We start from the raw sequence: 19,416 nt of genomic DNA, 5'->3' as shown, positions 1-19,416 counted from the left end.
ATGCCGTACTATTGCATATGTGCCCATACACTTAAATCTATTAGCATGGGCAATTAAAAAGGAGAAATACTACAATTTGGAAATTAAGCAAACAAGAAAAGCTGCTTTTATTTTGACTGATAAAATAGCAGCTTTTTAATCACGTAATTTGAATTGCAAGAACTTATCTTGAGAAAAAGTAAATTAATGGATTAGGATTTATAGTTATGCTGTCGTAAACTGAGCACCGTTTTCCCTATGCCCAGAGCTGCTGACAAGGAGTAAATGTATTAAGGGTGACAGATGTCTATGATTCAGTGATACGGTATAGCAAGTGTCTCAGAAGCAAAGACGCTGTAGAAGTATAATAATTTCCACCCAATCTCAAAGCTATAACAATGTATCACTGATCTCTCTGTCTCTTAATTTTAATGCTATCTTGATCTGCTTATCTGAGGTTTGAAAATGCTACTGGGTCTCCTTATCTCCGCTATGTGCTGCACTCAGGCCTGTGCCTCTTTAGGGAGCAATTTGATTCACCAGGAAGATGTGGAAGCTATAAACACAGTGCAAATGCAAATGCCATTTTCTTGAATCCCTCTGACTTCCATTCCTCTGCGGCTGGCTGAAGCCTCTATCACCCTATTTCATCTAAGCCTTCTAGAGTGTGAGGCTAACCTTGGCTTCTGTGTTTCTGAATCCTGGCATAGATTCATGGGAGAACATCTCAATGGAACTTAAAGTCTAATGGGAAAATGTTACATCCTCAGCTTGTCACACCTGCTGAGGCGCTTCACTTCATGCTGTAGGGACAAAGGAAATATACCTCCCGGGTCGGCCTTTAGGACTTGTAAAGCAGGCTCTGGACATTAACGTGGCTCTTGAAGCCAGGTGAACTTTGCAACTCCACTAAGAGGCAGGCGTTTTAAATGTTTTCTATTCTGAATGTGAGGAAACAGAAGCCAGAATCCGTAATACTCTGCCTTTAAAAAAAATCTCCTTTTAAAAAAAACTTCATAAGTACATTTTTGCTGATATTTCTGATTCTCTTAGGATATGTTATGCAATACAAATTTACAAATAGTTTTCTCAAGATATTATACTTTTACCAGCAGTTTGAGAGGATCTTTTTCCTTGGACTGTCATATTGTTTATAGTTTTAAAATGTTTTATTAAATGAGAGGCAAAGGCTTCCCTGGTGGCGCAGTGGTTGAGAGTCCGCCTACCGATGCAGGGGACACGGGTTCATGCCCCGGTCCGGGAAGATCCCACATGCCGCGGACCGGCTGGGCCCGTGAGCCATGGCCGCTGAGCCTGTCGTCCGGAGCCTGTGCTCCGCAACGGGAGAAGCCACAACAGTGAGAGGCCCGCGTACCACACACACACACACACACAAAATGAGAGGCAAATTTTCTACCTTGGTATTTGTGAGATAATAGAAAATACATGTACAGGTCTCTGTCCCTTGTTCCTGACACAGCATTCCTAAAGCCTTTGTAATTGCCTAAATGATGAAAACACTAGGAGCATCTTTTGTTCTTTTTTTTTTTTTAATTTTTCTCAGTCTTTTATCTCCTTGAACATAGTAAGCATGTTTTTTGTTTTTTGGGGGTTTTTTGCGGTACGCGGGCCTCTCACTGTTGTGGCCTCTCCCGTTGCGGAGCACAGGCTCCGGATGCGCAGGCTCAGCGGCCATGGCTCACGGGCCCAGCCGCTCCACGGCATGTGGGATCTTCCCAGACCGGGGAACGAACCCGCGTCTCCTGCATCGGCAGGCAGACTCTCAACCACTGCACCACCAGGGAAGCCCAGCATGGTTATTTTTTAATCTGTGTCTGATGATTCCAATATCTGAATCACTGGGGGTGTTTCTTTTTTCTTTTCTCTCTTTTTTTTATAACCATGCCTGACTGGCTAGTTTTATTGGAGAAGAAGATGTGGAGTTAACAACATGAATACAGTTGGTACTGATCTCGGAGAGACAGCAATGAGCAGCCCTGAACAGAGATCTTAGTTCCCTGCCTAGGAATTGAACCTGGGTAGCCTGGATGAAAACCAGGAATCCTAGCCACTAGCGCACCCGGGGCTAGATCTTTTGTTCTATTGAGGTGACTCTGAGTGGCCTTCTGGATGGCTCCTGGATGGCGGCTGGTCACCAGAAAGACCAAGCCATGATTAAAAGCTTGGAATTTTCAGCCCTACCCCTCATCCTTCAGACAGAGAAGAGGGATTGGAAATGGAGTTAATAATTGGTCATGCCTACATGATGAAGCCTCAGTAAAATCCCAAGAGTAGAGGGTTCAGAAAACTTCCAGGTTGGGAACACGTCCATGTGCTGAGAGGATGATGCACCCCAACTCCACAGGGACAGAAGGCTCCTGCAATCAGGATCCTCTCAACTCTCGCACTATGGATCTCTTCATCTGGTTGTTTGTTTGTATCCTTTATCATATCTTTTAATAAACTGGCAAACATTAGTCAGTGTTTCCCTGAGTTCTGTGAGCCACTCTAGCAAATTAGTCGAAAATGAGGAGGGGTTCATGGGAACCTCTGATTTGTAGCCAAATCAGACAGAAGTTGTGGGTAATCTGGGGACCTACTTCCTGCAATTGGCATGTGAAATAAGGTGAGAGCTGTCTTGTGGGAAAAAGCCCTTAGCCTGTGGAATCCGACACTATCTTCACTGTTAGAATTGAGTTCAATTGTAGGACATCCAGATCGTGTCACAGAGAATTGCTTGGTGTGGGAAAGTCTCCAACATTGGGTGACAAAAGTGAACTGCTCTGCGTGAGAATAAGAGAGAAACACAGGTGGAAAACTGAGTTTTTACAACTCAGTATTGTATCTAAGTTCCTGCCTTTGATTATCAATGATAAACATTTTGGTATGTCTATTGGCCATTTGTCTTTATTCCTCTGTTCATAACCTATTCATGTTATTTGACCAATTTTCTTTTTCTTATTGATCTTAAAATTTTCTTCCATACTAGTTTTATTAATCATTCATTATATATGCTCATATATTTCTCACTTCTATGTTGGGGTTATGGAATTATTAATTATTATTTATTAATCACATTTCTTATTCCCTATGCCACATATAAAAAAATGCCTATGTACACATCTTTATTTTGAAAATTGTTAAATCCACTGAAAGTTTGAAAAAGTAGCACAGAGAAACCATCATGATTCATCAACTGTTAACATTCTTCCACACCTGTTATCTATCCATACCTGCTATCTATCCATACACACACACACACACACACACACACACACACGCCTTTTGTCACACCTTCCAAAGTAGGCTGCAGATATAGCATTTCACCCCTAACTACTTCAGCCTGCATCTCCCAAGAAGTGGAACATTATTTCCTATGAAACCTCAACATCATTACCACACCTAAGAAAATCAACAACAGTATTATCCAATATCCTTACACAAATTTTCTCAATTACCCTCAAAATATCTTTTCAGGATCCATGGTTTATATCATTTGAATATTATATGTCTTTAGTTCTCTCAATCTAGACAAGCTATACCTCCCTTTCTTGGTCATTCATGATACTGACTCCTCAAAGGATCCAGGTCAATCAACCAGTAGACCATCTCACTTTCTAGATGTATCTGACTGTTTTCTCATCATTAGATTTACGTCAAACATAGCTGACAAGAGTCTACATAGAATATTAGACATACTTCCCAATGCCTTACATCATGAGTTAGTGCTCGTTAAATTAAAGTAAATTAGAGTCACACAAGGCAAATTGGAGTTAAAACACTATCAACTTCATTAACCAAAACATTCCCCAGGAATACTAAAGAATATATACTTGAAAGTTGCTAAGAGACTAGATCTTAAATGTTCTCATCACAAAAAAGAACCGATAATTATGTGATGTGATGGAGGTGTTATCTAACAGTATGATTATAATCATACTGCAATATATAAGTACATCAAATCAACATATTGTACACTTTAAACTTATACAATGTTATGTGTTAATTATACCTTAATTAGTTAATTTTTAAAAAAGAATATAACTTGGCCCAAAAGCCAAAACAGGGACACCTACTTCTACCCATTGAAATGTAACAATTTAATCCATCCATCCTGCCATCAGTGGCTGAAAAATTGACAAACCATATACCCCCATACCCACTCGCATCCATATAGATTTACAATAGAAATTTACAATTTCATAAATTTACAGTTGAAAGAGCAGATCTGTGTGCACAAGTTGTTCCAAGCATACTTAAATATTTTCTAAGAACTGAAACTTTTCACAAAACAGAAATGAAGAAAGACAATGTGTTCTTCTGAGGAAAGAAAAAGGCCAATTCATAAGAAGAACAATGATCTTTAAAACAGTTATAAGAATGAGGTGATTCACTCCTTCTCTAGGGGAAGGGTCCAAAAGGATGATCCAGTGCTATCCACTTCTGGGGAATGAGCAGGAGACCTTCTCCCACTGTAGAAGATAGGAAGAACTGCCTCCACAAGATAGTAAACTGTTGCTTTTTAGTTTTCTTCATGATGGATTCTTAAAATACACACACACAGAAACACACAGGTCATTAATTTTATATAGTCAAAGCAATCAATATATTATTTATGATTTCTTCCTTTTTCTTTATTCTGATAAAACCATTACTCAGACAAAAATAAAAGGAATATCATCCAGTTGTTTATGACTTATTTTCACAGCACTCTTTAATTCATTTGAAATTTATTTTTATATACAGAGCATTTAATAGTAGCCTTTCTCTTAGGGTATTCTTCTAGCAGTGCTGTCTGATAAAAGTATATGCAAACCAAGTATGTAAGTTCAACTTTTCTAGTCACCACATTAAATAAATTAAAGAAAAACATGTGAAACTGATTTTTTTTTTTTTTTTTTTTGCGGTACGCGGGCCCCTCACTGTTGTGGCCTCTCCCGTTGTAGAGCACAGGCTCCGGACGCGCAGGCTCAGCGGCCATGGCTCACGGGCCCAGCCGCTCCGTGGCATGTGGGATCTTCCCGGACTGGGGCACGAACCCATGTCCCCTGCATCGGCAGGCAGACTCTCAACCACTGCGCCACCAGGGAAGCCCTGATTTTAATAATATATTTTACTTAATGTAATCTTTCCAAATATTGTCATTCCAACATTTACCCAATATTAGATAAATTATTAATGAAATATTTTCCATTTGTTTTTCATACTGTTAAAGTGTCCAGACTAGGATCAACGTGGAGTCCCTCATGCTTAGCCTCACCTCAGCAAACCAGAACTTAACTGTTTCTATGCTCAGCTCTCCCAGAAAAAGAAGGTCTAGGTCAACCAACCAGCACTTGTCTGCTCAGCACAAGTTACACGACCAGCTCCAAGTCTTCCTTTCGCTCCATACAAGGAAAGTAACCCTTCTTTAACCAATCAGCAAATTCCTGTAACTTCCTGGTTCCTGCTCACCTTGGTCTATAAAACCCTCTCACTTTGTGCAACGTTTTGAAGCTCCTCTCTGGGATGATTCCCGATTCATAAATTGCTGAATAAAAGCCAACTAGATCTGAAATTTTCTTTTAACAGCTCTAAGTCTTTGAAATCTGGAGTGTATGTTACATTTACAAAACATCTCATTTCAGACACTAAATACTCATCAGCAATACTTAGTATGTATTGAGATTTAATAAGTCTATAATTGAAAGAATACATTCACATACCCAAGTTTTCCAAACTTAAAAACTTTCCAATAAAGTATCAGTTTTAAAATTAAGTTAATTAAAATTAAATGAAATTTAAAATTCAGTTTTTCAGTCACACAAGCCACATTTCAAGTTCTCAATCGTTACATAGGATTAGTTGCTACAATATCAGACAGGGCAGTCTAGAGAATCCATATCTGCTTAACGGCTAATCAGAGATTCAATTTAGGGAATCTCATTATATAGTACTTTAGTATATACTTAATGAAACTCGTAGTCCAGTCTTTTTAAGAACCTAATCATTTCCAGAAGACAAGGCAGAAATGATGATGATAGACGATAGGTAGATAGATACATAGATAGATAGATAGAGACTAAAATGTGTGGTAAATTTCATGTCACTTGTAGACCTTATAGAATATCTGAAATTTAAAAACAAGCAACATGGCTTAAGTTTGCTTCCAAACTAGGAGAAAATTGAGATTTGTCTGAGCCCCACAAAAATCTATACCTTTAAAACGCATTTTTAAAATTTATTTATTTGGCCGTGCCGGGTCTCAGTTGCGGCACGTGGTATCTTTAATTGCAGCACGCGAATTCTTAGCTGCGGGATGTGGGATCTAGTTCCCTGACCAGGGATCAAACCCAGGCCCTCTGCATTGGGAGCACAGAATTTTAGCCACTGGACCACCAGGGAAGCCCCTAAAACACATTTTTAATCGTACCTCATCCTTTGATGTTTTCCTCATTAGTGTTTGTAAAGAGAAAACTTTCATCTTAATTATAATAAAAAGTTATCTTTCTCATTTATTTAAAAATGAGTAATAAATATAAGATTCAATTGTCTGTGTAAGGAAATTTACAGTAAATAATTTAAGGTAATAAAAACTTATTTTCCAATACTATACCACAAACATTTGCAATTTTAAACATTAAATATATCTTGCCTAATCACCAGTTAAAATGGGAAATAGATTTATTTTTGAAGACAACATGAGCATTTTATTCTCTTGCTATTTGTTTTGCTCCATCTCTGTGAGCATAACAAAAGTATTTTATAGATGAGTAATTGTGGGCACTGAAGTCAAGTATTTATCACCAAAATTCATACAATAAGTCACCACTATGTTAAGAACTCATTGTGAAGTTGACTTCTTGTCCTTAGAGCCAGGAAGTGATCAAATGGCAGCATTTTACAATAATTAAATTCATATTTAGATTTAACATCTGACAATAATGGGTATGGGGAACTAGAAATAAGAATATAATGACTAAACTTGGAAATAATTTATATTTGATTTGAAAATTAAGTTTTAGAGGTAATAACCAATGTCTGTAATCCCATGAACAACTCATTTTGAAAATTTATTGAACAGTTGTCAATCAGATAGTCACAAAAGAGAAGTCCCTGTAAAGGACTTTAGTGGCAAGAGAGCTTCCAGAATGGACCAGTGGTTCACACTGCAACAAATCAAGGAAAGCATGAGCTTCTGTAACTAGAGATCTTTGTAAATGTCGGACTCCAAATGATCTCAAGTATGGGTCTGATTTTCACCTGCCTCCATTGATTTCTGCATGTGCTACAAAGGAACAGACCCTTTCCATTTATAGTTATACGAATAAATCTCTATTTAAAAGAAAACCCTCTCAATTTTGGAAATACATAGGGGTGGGTCATCTTCAGGATATTCTAAACTTTGGAATTTGATTAAAGTTACTGCCCCAGTGCAGTTTTCATGATTTTATTTATATCAGGGAACCACATTGCCTGCAAAATAAAATGAATGCCCAAATGTTTTTAGTCATTTTGTGACAAAATTTGGAGTCTTTCTATTGAAGACTTTGGAGTTTGATTTATTGACTTAGCCCAGTATTTCTCAATTACTGTTGGATAAAAGGCCTCTTGTGACACACAAGTGTCCTAATTCAGGTTCAGACAATGGCCCTAGGGCAGCTAAAAATACTTTGCCCTGATGTATTTGTTACGGAAGTTGGATATTATCATTGCTTTTATAACTGCTCCTGTAGTAAAGGATGATTTGAGTTTTTATTGTTTCATCTTATAAGTGACCAATAAAATGAATAATATACTTCCTCATACACAGTTAAAGACACGATTGCCAACTTTACTAGGAAATGAAACAAAAATAGAAATATGATAAAAGAATCTGAAGAAAAAAAACCAAATTGATCTTGTCATTAACTAACTTGCTCCCTAATTACTTACATTCAACTTGTTTATAATATTATTCATGCGTGCTACAATTTGTTTTAAAATAATTTTTGTCACTTCACAGTCTGCTAAATAAGCTAATTTTTTTTTCTCTTTGCCTCACTGTAGTGTAAGTGCCTGGCAATTAGCCTTTTTGATTGTAATGTAAGTGCCTGACATTAAGCTTTTGATTGTCAATGCATCTACCTCAAAGAACTCCACCTCAGACATATTCCCAGCTACACAAGGAGATAAAGGGCCAGGCGGCCCCACCCATGAAGTTCCCCTTTTACAAAACCTCAGGTGACCCAGATAACTGACCACTTGAGGACCCTGCTTTTCTCTTCCAGCACTTTAATTCCTTCTGTTTTAAATTCATCAAAGAAGAGTGAACGGAAGAAATCTCAGGAACCCTACCCTTGGCTCCAATAAAGGCAGAGCCCCAGATCTGCAAGCTCTGTCTCTGGGTGGCCATGTACCCACCAGGACACGTGTGTGAATTAATAAGCTTGTTTTTTCAAAGTTCCTCGATGGTTGTTGCTGAGGCATGTCTGACAATCATAATAAGAATTACAAGGTGCAGTCCAGCCACAGCACTGGCTTTGGACAGAGAACTGTCTATGGGGGAACTCACCACAAAGAGTGCAAGCCCTGGTGAGCGCCCCAGGCATTCCTAGGCGATAGCAGCACCATCGATAGGCTAGATGAACATAAAACACTCGCTTTCCATAATTTGGTACTGAGAGAATTTTAAAATACATTCCAATGATTAGAGCAAAATTTTCATTTGGACCTGGCCACTGAGGCATTTCTCCCCCAGCCCCACTTGTTCAGTCTCAGAAGTGATAAAAAGAAATCATTTTCATGTGTATCAGAGGCAGCTCTTTACCAGGGAACATCATCTTGCCTTAGCCAATCTTGATTCTGGACAGCTAATTGGAATAGCTAGTTAATTGCTGCAAGCAGCCTCTTCCATTTTCTCAGAAAATGAAGGGAAGCCTAGACTGGAAGCAAAGGAGGAACAGAGGAGGGAAAGACAGGCAAATATGGAAATAGAGTGGATGACTGCTGAGGCATGGCTAATCAGAAAGGACACTCCATGCATATTATGGACCCATTGTGATAATAAAACTGGAATAAAATTGCCTACCCAAACCACTTGAGACACTCTGCATCTTTAATTTTTAAAGTTATGAAGACACTTGACACAGAAGGGGATCGATTATCATGAGTTTGAGTGCAAATACTTACTTAAGCAAGGCAGTGGGTCAGAGTCAGTAGGAAAATTGCAGGCTTGCAGCCACGTAATGGCAACTAATTACACTATTCCAGGGCCCCCTTCCAATGGTCTCAGTTGGCAGTAATGGTCATGGCTGATTGATTTTGCATCACTTTCAGGGGTCTGAAGTTATGATAAATTTATATGTTTGCTAAAGAAAACTGGTTCTGATAATGAATCCACCAAAACATTAAAACAAAAGGGAGTCCCTCCAGTTAACTTGTTAGGTGCTCTGATCTTTGAGATAAATAGTTTGGCACAGTTTCAAAATGGAATACAGATATCTGGTGTAGGAGAGAAGCAGCTCTCAGATCACAGTAACCCCTCTTACAATGGCCAGCCTTGAACATATACATTTTGGAAGATGAGAATTTTAATGGTCTCCCCTGTGAATGCTTTATTCCATGTAAAATAAAGTAACAGGGTGCTTTTCTCTATGTTAATAACACTTTTGAGGGCTTGGTTCTAAATTATCAGGATAAATTTAAATTTTATTTGCTATACTATTCCCCTAAGATTATTCAGCTGATTTAGTGAGAAAGTGTTTACTCTTCTTTTTTGTTCCATCCTCACAAAGTCATGAGGGATTTGTATTTCCATAAGGTCAAGTCTGGTCTGACAGACAAGAAAACTGAACTTCATTATTGAGTTCAAGAGAACAAACCATTAGAAGCTAAATGAACGTTGTCAGACTTGTGGTGAACAATAGAAATAAGCAAACCTCCACTTATTGTCTACATTTCCTTAAGGAAAAACTCATACCTCTCTCATACTATTGCCCATGTGAAAACTATAAAAGAAGGCATGACGTCTGAAGACTGAGTGTTCCCTTTCTTTTTTCTATTTATCTGTTAGCGATTTGCCCATTGAGGAGTGAATTTAGTACTGGGAATGACGTGCTTTCTCTTTCTGCTCTACTGAATGTACTGCTTTAATGTATATGTGAAAGTTAATCCATTACATATAAAAATAAATCCATTCCATGGTATTTCCCTGAATCTCTCCCAAAGGATATCACCTTTACAGTAAATAAAGCTTTGCTTATGAAAGTAGCCCTAAGCCTAAAGTGTAAGTTCTCAGCCTGCATGGCCACCTGTGTCACCACCTGCACTATGGGTGGACGTGACACACTGACCTCTATCAGATGCAGTGACTAGGATAACAAAAATAGAAAGAGATTATTGTCAACACTATATATGCTACCAAGCAGCTGATCAGATTTCAACATCAGCTCCTTGTATTGCTGGCTTGAATCTAGAAGCAAAATCTTGTTTGGTATCAATCCTTAAAAATGTAAAATGTGTGTATTCACACATTTAGCATAATAAACGTTACAAGAAATGTGTAAATATGCATTCAGAATCTCCCCTTCTTCTTCTACCTTTTCTGACGTTTTCACTTTCTTTCTGAAACTTATATAATCTATTTGAATTAGAAAAAGAATGTTGGCACAGTGCTGGGTAATACCTGGCTCGACATTGAGTAAATGATTCCATGCTGGCGTCCTCAAGCCCATACAGAGTCTGAGGCGGTAGGATTGGAAAGCTACTGCTCTCTATTTATACATGGCCCAATAGGGTTAGTAGAAGTGGTAGTTTTTCTTCCTTCCATCAGCTCTGTGGTCTATTTGGAGGTAGAAGGCTGTTAGCAGTGGGATAGGAGCTAACAGCATTACATGCTACAAAGAGCAATTGCTTGAGCAATTTTCCTAAGTCAGAGCCAAAGCAAAGCAAATGCAATACTCTCCCTCGCCTCTCTGTCAGCCACTTGAGAGTGGAGCTGCCTGGTGATCTCCATGGGGAGAATTCCGTGACAGAACTGAATTCTGTGGCCAGTTGCCTGGCAGCATGGGTCTGCCTCAAGTACAGAATTTAAATATTAAATGCTATGTACATTTTTTTCTTTTCAGGGGCTCTCAAAAATAAAGAATTTTAATAGCACAGGTGTATCTGCTTGACTTCTTTGAAAGAAAACACCTTCCAGCTAAAGAAAAATGCACAATGTTATTTGGAATATTAGTATCACATTATGGTTTGGTATTTTAATATCAAGTCCAATGAAACAATGGCCAAAAAAGCCCATCTTAAAATTATTCAATCTTATATCCTTCAGCTAAAATATAGACAGAATATTCCCTGAGATTTGACCATTCAATGTAGAGTGTCTCTTTCCCCCCATTTAGAACATTATATATTTCAAAAAATTACCTCCTCACTTCTAAAGTGATAAGAGGAAAATGAAATGGAAAAGTTCAACTGACAGCTAAACCTTTTATAGATAACATTTAAAGCAACTGCTCTTTCCATATCCCATGACTAAAAATATAAGTAAATTGTATTCATTGAATCTAAATGTTCAAAGTACATACAAGCAATGTGCATTAAATAACTACATGCACTTAACTTTCTTCTTCTGCTTCTAGTTTTGAATAGAATTTTACTGTTTAGTTTTCAAATTCAAAGCTACTTAATCATGATAGCCATTTATTTTGTGTTTTCATATGTATATTAGCATTTTTGTATCTTAAACTCATTCAGGTTTATTTTCTTATATTTAAAATTTTTACATATAAAAGGTACTGATTTTTTCATAAAGAAATAGTCCTCATACAAAGTCAGAATAAAGCAGAGACTAATTCTGAGCAATCACTGAGATTAAAATACTATATACTTTATAAATATTATATATTGCTTATTTCATGAAATTGCAGAATCTTGAAGCCAGAAGATAATCTTAGAAATCATCTAATATAACCCTCCTCATTTTCTAGATGAAAAAGAAAAACTGAGGTTCAGAGGAAATAAATGATCTGCTTATGATCACATGAAATATAGATTAAAACAGGGTTAATAAATACAAGATAGATAAAGGAGTGCCTAGGATCAACTAAATCAGGATAGTGTAAAATAAAGAAAAATCCCAACAAGGAACAGATGACACACTCAAATTCAGATGATTGGAAGAGGGTCTAATTAATGAATCGTTTACCAAGGTGTGGGCAGAGAATAAAGAAATCACAGGAGATATCACCAGAGTCCAAGGCTAGAAAAAGCTTGAGCTATTAATATTCCTAAGGCTAACCTGAGAAAGAGTATGTGGCTCCTGGAAGAAAAGAGAGGATCCTGGAAGAAGAGCTACTTCGACAGGAGCTCTAAACTGTGGTCAAGAGGCAGAGCCAACAGGAGGTGATCGCTAGAGGGAAAGGGGACCTCTTGATATATTGTCCACATAGGTCAGTCTCACAAGACACGGAGCAGAGTGGGAAGGGCAAAGTGCAGATAGAAAAGAGTAGATGAAAGCATGAAATGAAAGATGAAATGCAGGTGAAGTGTGAACAAAGGAAAAACAGGGAAAGAGCTAAATGAGGAAAAGACATCAATTTTAAAATTAGGAGCATAAAAGTACTAACTCAGTACAAGGGGCAGACCAGGTAGAATGAGGAAATTGTGTTAGATTATAGATTGCAAAGTCAAATTTCTGGAAAGAGAGAAAAAGAAGAAGAAATGGAAAGGAGGGAAAGTTGCGACAAAGAAAGAGAAAGTTGAGAGTGCAATGGGTATAAACAGATCAAAGTTTACAGAAAAAAAAATCCCTTTTTCATGTAAACCTGTTCCAACTGGGCCTGTGTAGAGATAAAATTCTACTGGGCCACACTGCTCTAATACTTCTGCAACATTAAACGATGAATATTGTTTAAGTCAGTTACCTAACTTTCCTAGGATTCCGCTGTACGCCTGTGCTGCTTACATCTACTACCAACCCCACCTGCTTCCTGAACAGCCATCTAAGTGCATCTTCCTCAAGACTACCCCTTACGGAGGTCATTCACTTCCTAAACCTCTCCCTGGTTCACCATTTGCCTTCTGTTATTGCTCGGTCTTGCTTCTGGTTATTTAGAATTTGATTTCTTCCACAGGAACCCTCAAGCTACATAGAAAACAAAGAAGAGAAATAAATCATATCTGTGGGGCTTCTCTCCCAATATTATCAGGAAAGAAATAGAACCTGCTTCTTTTTGCTGGAAGTCTCCATGTGTTTCTCTGCCTCTCCCACATATCCTTTTTCTGCTACCAGCAAAGCATTTCCAACTTCTTTCCAGATTTTTTTTTTTTTGGCCGATCAAAATATAGACTTCCTTTGCTAAGACATTTACCAAACTCAGAATGAAATATTTTTGTTTACAATTTAATTTAGGACTGTGCTGTCATTTGCCTAGAGTTTTTGTTTTCTTTGAGATTTCATTGGCCCCTCTAAGCCTCAGTTCCTGCAACTATAAAAGGTAAATAATAATAGCTTCTTCCTCACAGGTTGTTAAAATGATGTGAGATAATCCATGTAAAGTGCTGATCACAGCGCTGCAAATAATAAAAGCTTTTTAAATGTTAACTACTATTATTATTGCTCTCTAAATGGCTGTCCAGGATGGGCTGATGATTTACTGCAAAAGACGGTAACGAAGCAACTAAGGGTCAAGGCTGTTCTCCAAAGGATGAAGATGAAAGAACAATGACACCTCCATTATTATCCCTTGGTATCAATGAGCAAGATATTGCTAATGACAAGCTAGTCTTTTTCTCAGAAATAACACATATTTATCTCCATCAATCAGATTAGCCAGCGCAGAGTAAAGTTACCTTTTTTAATGGTGACCTTATTTTTCCAGAGGTTGTGCTTAATAAAACATATTTGGGGCATTCAACTGAATCTTAAAAAAAAAAAAAAAAAAACTAATAGAAATATTGCAGAGTACAGCTCCATAGATATTCTGAATATCTTCAAGAAATAACTTTGCAAATGGATCATCAAATAACTTTGCAAATGGATCATCAAATGCATGATAGTATTGGAAGAAACCTCTGTGCTATAAACACACAATCTAGGGAGGAATATAGGCCAGTTAACTGAAGTGAAAACTATGGTCTGAGGCTGCAACAGGATTAACAGAACCACACAAAACAACCCAAATTAAAACCATACCAGATTATGTATGAGATAATTAGTACATATGATAAAATAATTAAATGTGGTCTTTTTTTAATTGGGTTATATTTGAAAATACAGAAAAGTACAAAACAGTAATCTAGCAAACACATGGTACCCACCTCTCAGACTTAATAAAACATATTATCACATTTTCTTTGGATACTTGTGAAAAGACATAAAATAGTAAAATTTTGATCAAAGTCCTTTTTGTGCAGCCTAATTTATTCTCTTCCATGCCATCCATCCCCCTTGCATCCTGGAAATAATCACCATTCTGAAACTGAAATGTATCCTTTCCATCCATGTTTTCATATTTTTACATACAAATATATAATATATACGTGTATGTCTACATATAACATATTATTTTTAAGTTTCAAATTTTTAAATAACACATATAATGTTGTAGGAATTCTTAAGTGTTTGCTGCTTTTTTTTTGCAGTACGTGGGCCTCTCACTGCTGTGGCCTCTCCCATTGTGGAGCACAGGCTCCGGACGCGCAGGCTCAGCGGCCATGGCTCACGGGCCTAGCCGCTCCGCAGCATGTGGGATCTTCCCGGACTGGGGCACAAACCCGTGTCCCCTGCATCGGCAGGCGGACTCTCAACCACTGCGCCACCAGGGAAGCCCAAGAGTTTGCTTTTTCTTTCAACATTTTTCTATTATTTTTATTATTCATTGTGCCTGCTGTATATAATTTTATTCCCTTATAATAATGGATATTTAGGTTGTTTTTAGTGTTTATTTTCTATAAACAGCAATGTCACATTGAATACCCTTGTGCATATTTTCTTGTGCACATATGCAAGAGTTTTTCTGAAGTAAATACAGCACTTAGGAGTGGAATGTTGGATCCTGATCAACCTAACGATATTGCCAAATTGTTCTTAAAACTTGCTGCATCAATTTATGCAACCACTACCAACATATAAGAGTTCCCTTTATTCCATATCCTAACCTGCACATGATAGTATCAGAATACTTTTAATGTTTATTTTTCTGGTGAATATGAGATTGAATAACATTGTTAGATTTTTTTTAAGTGAAATTAAAACAAATTTTCAAATGCATGTCTTTTAAGCAGTAAATTACTGGATTTGGACTTGAAGCAGTTTACTAAATTTCCATTTAACCCATTTTGTACCAATTTGTAATGTTACTCTGTGTGATATTACAGTGAGTTGCCCAAAGAATGATGAGTGAAACATAGCAGATTCCCTTTCTTTCCAAAACAGAGGCAGACAGCTGCTCTCAACCATTTTTCTCAAGCCCAAAATTAGCTCGATCCTTAGCAAGAGATCACTTACCTACGAATCAGAACTTTTTTAGCTAATTTATACTTTTGTAAATATTAGCATCCTTAGAAACCCTCTGTTTTCTTCCCATTCCTCTCTTCCCTGTCCCCCAGTGCCTCCTTTTCCTTTTCCCCCCTTTGACTTATTTTTTTTTCATATAAAACCCATTTAAATATACTACTCAGTTGTGAAGTTGGACTGGTTAGCCCCTTCTTGAAAGTGACAGAGACTACAACTTTCCACAGAGACTTTGCATTTGAGTCTTTTCACTAATACAGCAGCAGGATTTAAGCATTTCATTAACTCTTCATTTAGAGTTTGACAATCCTAAGAAACCCATCTTTCTCCTAAAAGGCTGACTTTATCCAGTCATTTGTATTTCCATTATAGCAATGTCAAAACCTGTTCTGAATAAAATGTTCTGCAAAAAGTATCGTTGTTTCTCAAGTTAGTCCCTAAAAGATATTTTTTTTTAAATTAAATGAAAACATCTATAAGTTGCCATACTTATAAACTAAGTCCTATAAACTAAGGACTATTAACTAATGGGTTTCTGTTTCATTGTATTGTTGAAATTCAAGGTATCATGTAGGTTATGTATGCATACAGTCATATTTATTTAAATAACTAGAACTGGCGGGCTTCCCTGGTGGCACAGTGGTTGAGAGTCTGCCTGCTGATGCAGGGGACACGGGTTCGTGCCCCGGTCCGGGAAGATCCCACGTGCCGCGGAGCGGCTGGACCCATGAGCCATGGCCGCTGAGCCTGCGCGTCGGAGCCTGTGCTCCGCAACAGGAGAGGCCACAGCAGTGAGAGGCCTGCGTACCGCAAAAAAAATAAAAAATAAAAAAATAATGACAGTTTGCTAGTGTCAATCATATTTTAAAAACTATAAAGAGGATTTAAGCTCTTGTGAAACAATCAGAATATAGTTCTTTAAATATGCATACTATATTACTAGTTTTATGACTTTATATTTGACTTTTATGATTTATGTTTTATTGATTTCTTGAAAAGCAAAGAGCAATAGTATTAACTACTTTGGCTTTCTTCTCCTGAATCAACTCATATACTGCTCAACAACTTTTGATAACATTATTTTTCATCATACAAAAAATAATAAAATAAGTAAAACTTTTTTGCCTAAATTTCAAGGCCCTCAGTAACCTAAACCGAGCCATGTGTACTGAGTCATCTATTATGTCTCTACACGTACTCTACACTTCAGCCAAATTTCTTACCAATTTCTTACCTCTGTTCATTAACAACACTTCATATTTTTCTCCGTCTGCAACACGGACCTACTGTAACCTTTACATGAACACTTTTACATTAGTTTCCTATTTCTGATACAACAAATTATCACAAATGTAGTGGCTTAGAAAACACAAATCTCTCAGCTTACAGTTCTGTAGTCTCACTGGGCTAAAATCAAGGTGTCATCAGGGCTGCGTTCCTCTTGCCGCTTCTACAGGTCCCCATATTCCTTGGTTTGTGGCCTTCTACCATCTCCAAAGCCAACCATGTTACAATTTTCTAATTATTCTTCTATAGTCATAGCTCCCTCTCTCTTACAACATTAAGGTAGCTTCTTCAATTTTAAGGACCGTGTAATCAGATTGCGTTCACCTGAATAATCCAGCTCATCTCCTCATGACAAGGTCCTTAACTTAAGCACATCTGCAAAATCCATTTTGCCACGTATGATAATATATTCTCAGGTTCCAGAGATTAGCACGTGGACCTCTTGGGGGACACATTATTCTGCCCACCACAGCTTTCTTCTATTCCTGCCACCTAACAAGGTTTACCTCTTTACTCATAGAATTGGAGCATGTAGTGAGTGGTTCAGATGCACAAATGTCATTCAATTCAACCTCCCATCTACAAGTGAGTCCAAGAGTCTCATTGCTGCCAGATAGTAGATTTTTAGTAAATATTTGTTAAATCCTGAATGAAATAACTTGTTTTTCTAGGCCCAGCTCAGATAATAACATTTCCTTGAGGCCTCAATTATTCTAGTTTAAGTAGATTTCTCACCCAAAATTTCTCTAACGTTTATCATCTGACCACTAAATTATAATCTATCACTTATTTTATATGAGGACAAATATTACTTTTCTACTCTCAGATATTATATTTATTATATGTTTCATTTTATGATGTGTCTAGTGCATAATAGTTTATACTTTTCCCTTTATTTCACTTTTCAATCATTCATTTCATTGTACGTTCTCCATATTTTATGTGCTATATTACAGCGGTCCCCAACTTTTTGGCACCAGGGACCAGTTTCATGGAAGACAATTTTTCAACGGACAGGTGGTTGGTGGGGGGGGATGTTTCAGGAGGTAATGCAAGTGATGGGGAGAGAAGGGGAGTGGCAGATGAAGCTTCACTCGCTCACCTGCCACTCACCTCCTGCTGTGCGGCCAGCTTCCTAACAGGCCGGTAGCGGTCCATGGCCCGGGAGAAGGGGACCCCTGTTATATTTTATTGGTCTGGGTTGGTTCTAAGCCTAAAGGCAAGACCTGCTCTCCCAGTTCATTTTTCTTTCTGAGCTCACCTTTGTAAATTCCCCTCACCAAAAAGCACATTGGAGCAGGAGACCTTGCACAGAGCAGATTTTTCCATTCTGTCTTCTTTTCCAGCATTTCTGACTGCAGTTAGGGTGGCAACGCAGGTTGAATCAGCACCCTGGGCCCAGCTGTGTTTAAGTTAGGAAGTAGAAAGTCCCACTTCAGTCTCAGGCCTATGCTCCTGTCATATTATTCTCTCTACCAGGAAGAATCAGTTTTTTTTAATCACAGCCAAGCTCAATGTTCAGTGCATTGCCTGCACATAGTAGGCACTTTAAATAAACATTTGTCAAATGAATGAATGAAAGGATAAATGAAATATTGACATAAAAATTAGACTCCTATTGGTCCATGTTAGTGTGTCCAAGCTTTGGATGCAGGAGCAGAGTGGGTAGGTCTACTTTACTTTTCTCAACCCACCCTGGATACTCATTCCTGAAAGTCCCTTGCATTCGTGATAATATATTTTTTTGGATGTAAATGTGATTGTTTTCAAGTGTTGAAAGTCAATAAATTGTCTTCTAAAAACATTAATGAAAAAGCCCAAGACAGCTATTTTGACCCAAGAGTGAAGCAAAATCTTCTGTAACAGAATTCATAGTAACAAAATTATTCTAAAAGTATTTCAAAATATTTTCAGTCTTACACTATTTTTGGATCCCTCTTATGCAGCACCCTAAAATGACTTTATTCAAAAATACTACATATGTCAACATTAATGTCCTATCAAGTTAGTATTTTATTATACTTTTTTGTACATCCTTCTTTGACAGATCTTAAACTCCTTGGTGTGTATTTGTATCCTTAGAACCTAAGACAGTTTCTATTTCTTTTTAAAAATATTAATTAAATGAGTAAGTGCATATCTCACTTGGTATCATGCCTTCCTCAGATATTTATTGAGCATTAACATGTACAAGGGACTGTGAGAGCCGCACACATAACCTGCCATCATGGAATAAGAATGAAAAACTATTCCAAATAAAGAAATTTTCTGTCTCCATATACAAGGCTCCCAGTTATAGATAAATCAAGATGTCCTCTCTAGTATCTCAAGACTTCATGGCCAGATTAGCTTTCAACTTGTAATCATTAAATAAAGGTTCCTGGTGTCTGGATCTGATGTCTATGATTTCTCTTCACATTCAAAATGCTGTTCTCCTCTAAAAGACAACCTGGGTGGAAAATGTTGCATTGGGAAAGATGGAACATATATTTTGGTATATATATAGCATTTTAAAATATTTAAGTCCTATATACTCCTAATTTATTTTAGGATTAAGTTATCTAAGTGGTGCTTGGATTTAAATAATTTTTAAGTAATGAAGTTTTTGCATTTATATTAGTAGGATACTCTAGCATTATACATTTTACAACTTTAAGAGTTCAAGGACAGAGAAA

General features: G+C 37.4%; 1 protein-coding gene across 1 annotated transcript in view; it reads right to left on the bottom strand.

Moving 5' to 3' along the window:
• Positions 1 to 17,899, bottom strand: part of CSNK2A2IP (casein kinase 2 subunit alpha' interacting protein) — a 66,600-nt gene extending 48,701 nt beyond the window's left edge. The window contains 1 exon segment of the mRNA XM_030861087.2: positions 17,855 to 17,899. Within this exon segment, the coding sequence (XP_030716947.2) occupies positions 17,855 to 17,899 (45 nt within the window).
• Between the last annotated feature and the right edge of the window lie 1,517 nt (positions 17,900 to 19,416).

Source organism: Globicephala melas, chromosome 4 (genome assembly GCF_963455315.2).
Source record: "Globicephala melas chromosome 4, mGloMel1.2, whole genome shotgun sequence".
NCBI lineage: Eukaryota > Metazoa > Chordata > Mammalia > Artiodactyla > Delphinidae > Globicephala > Globicephala melas.
Note: the sequence above shows the minus strand (reverse complement) of the source record. Positions and strands in the feature narration are given on the sequence as shown.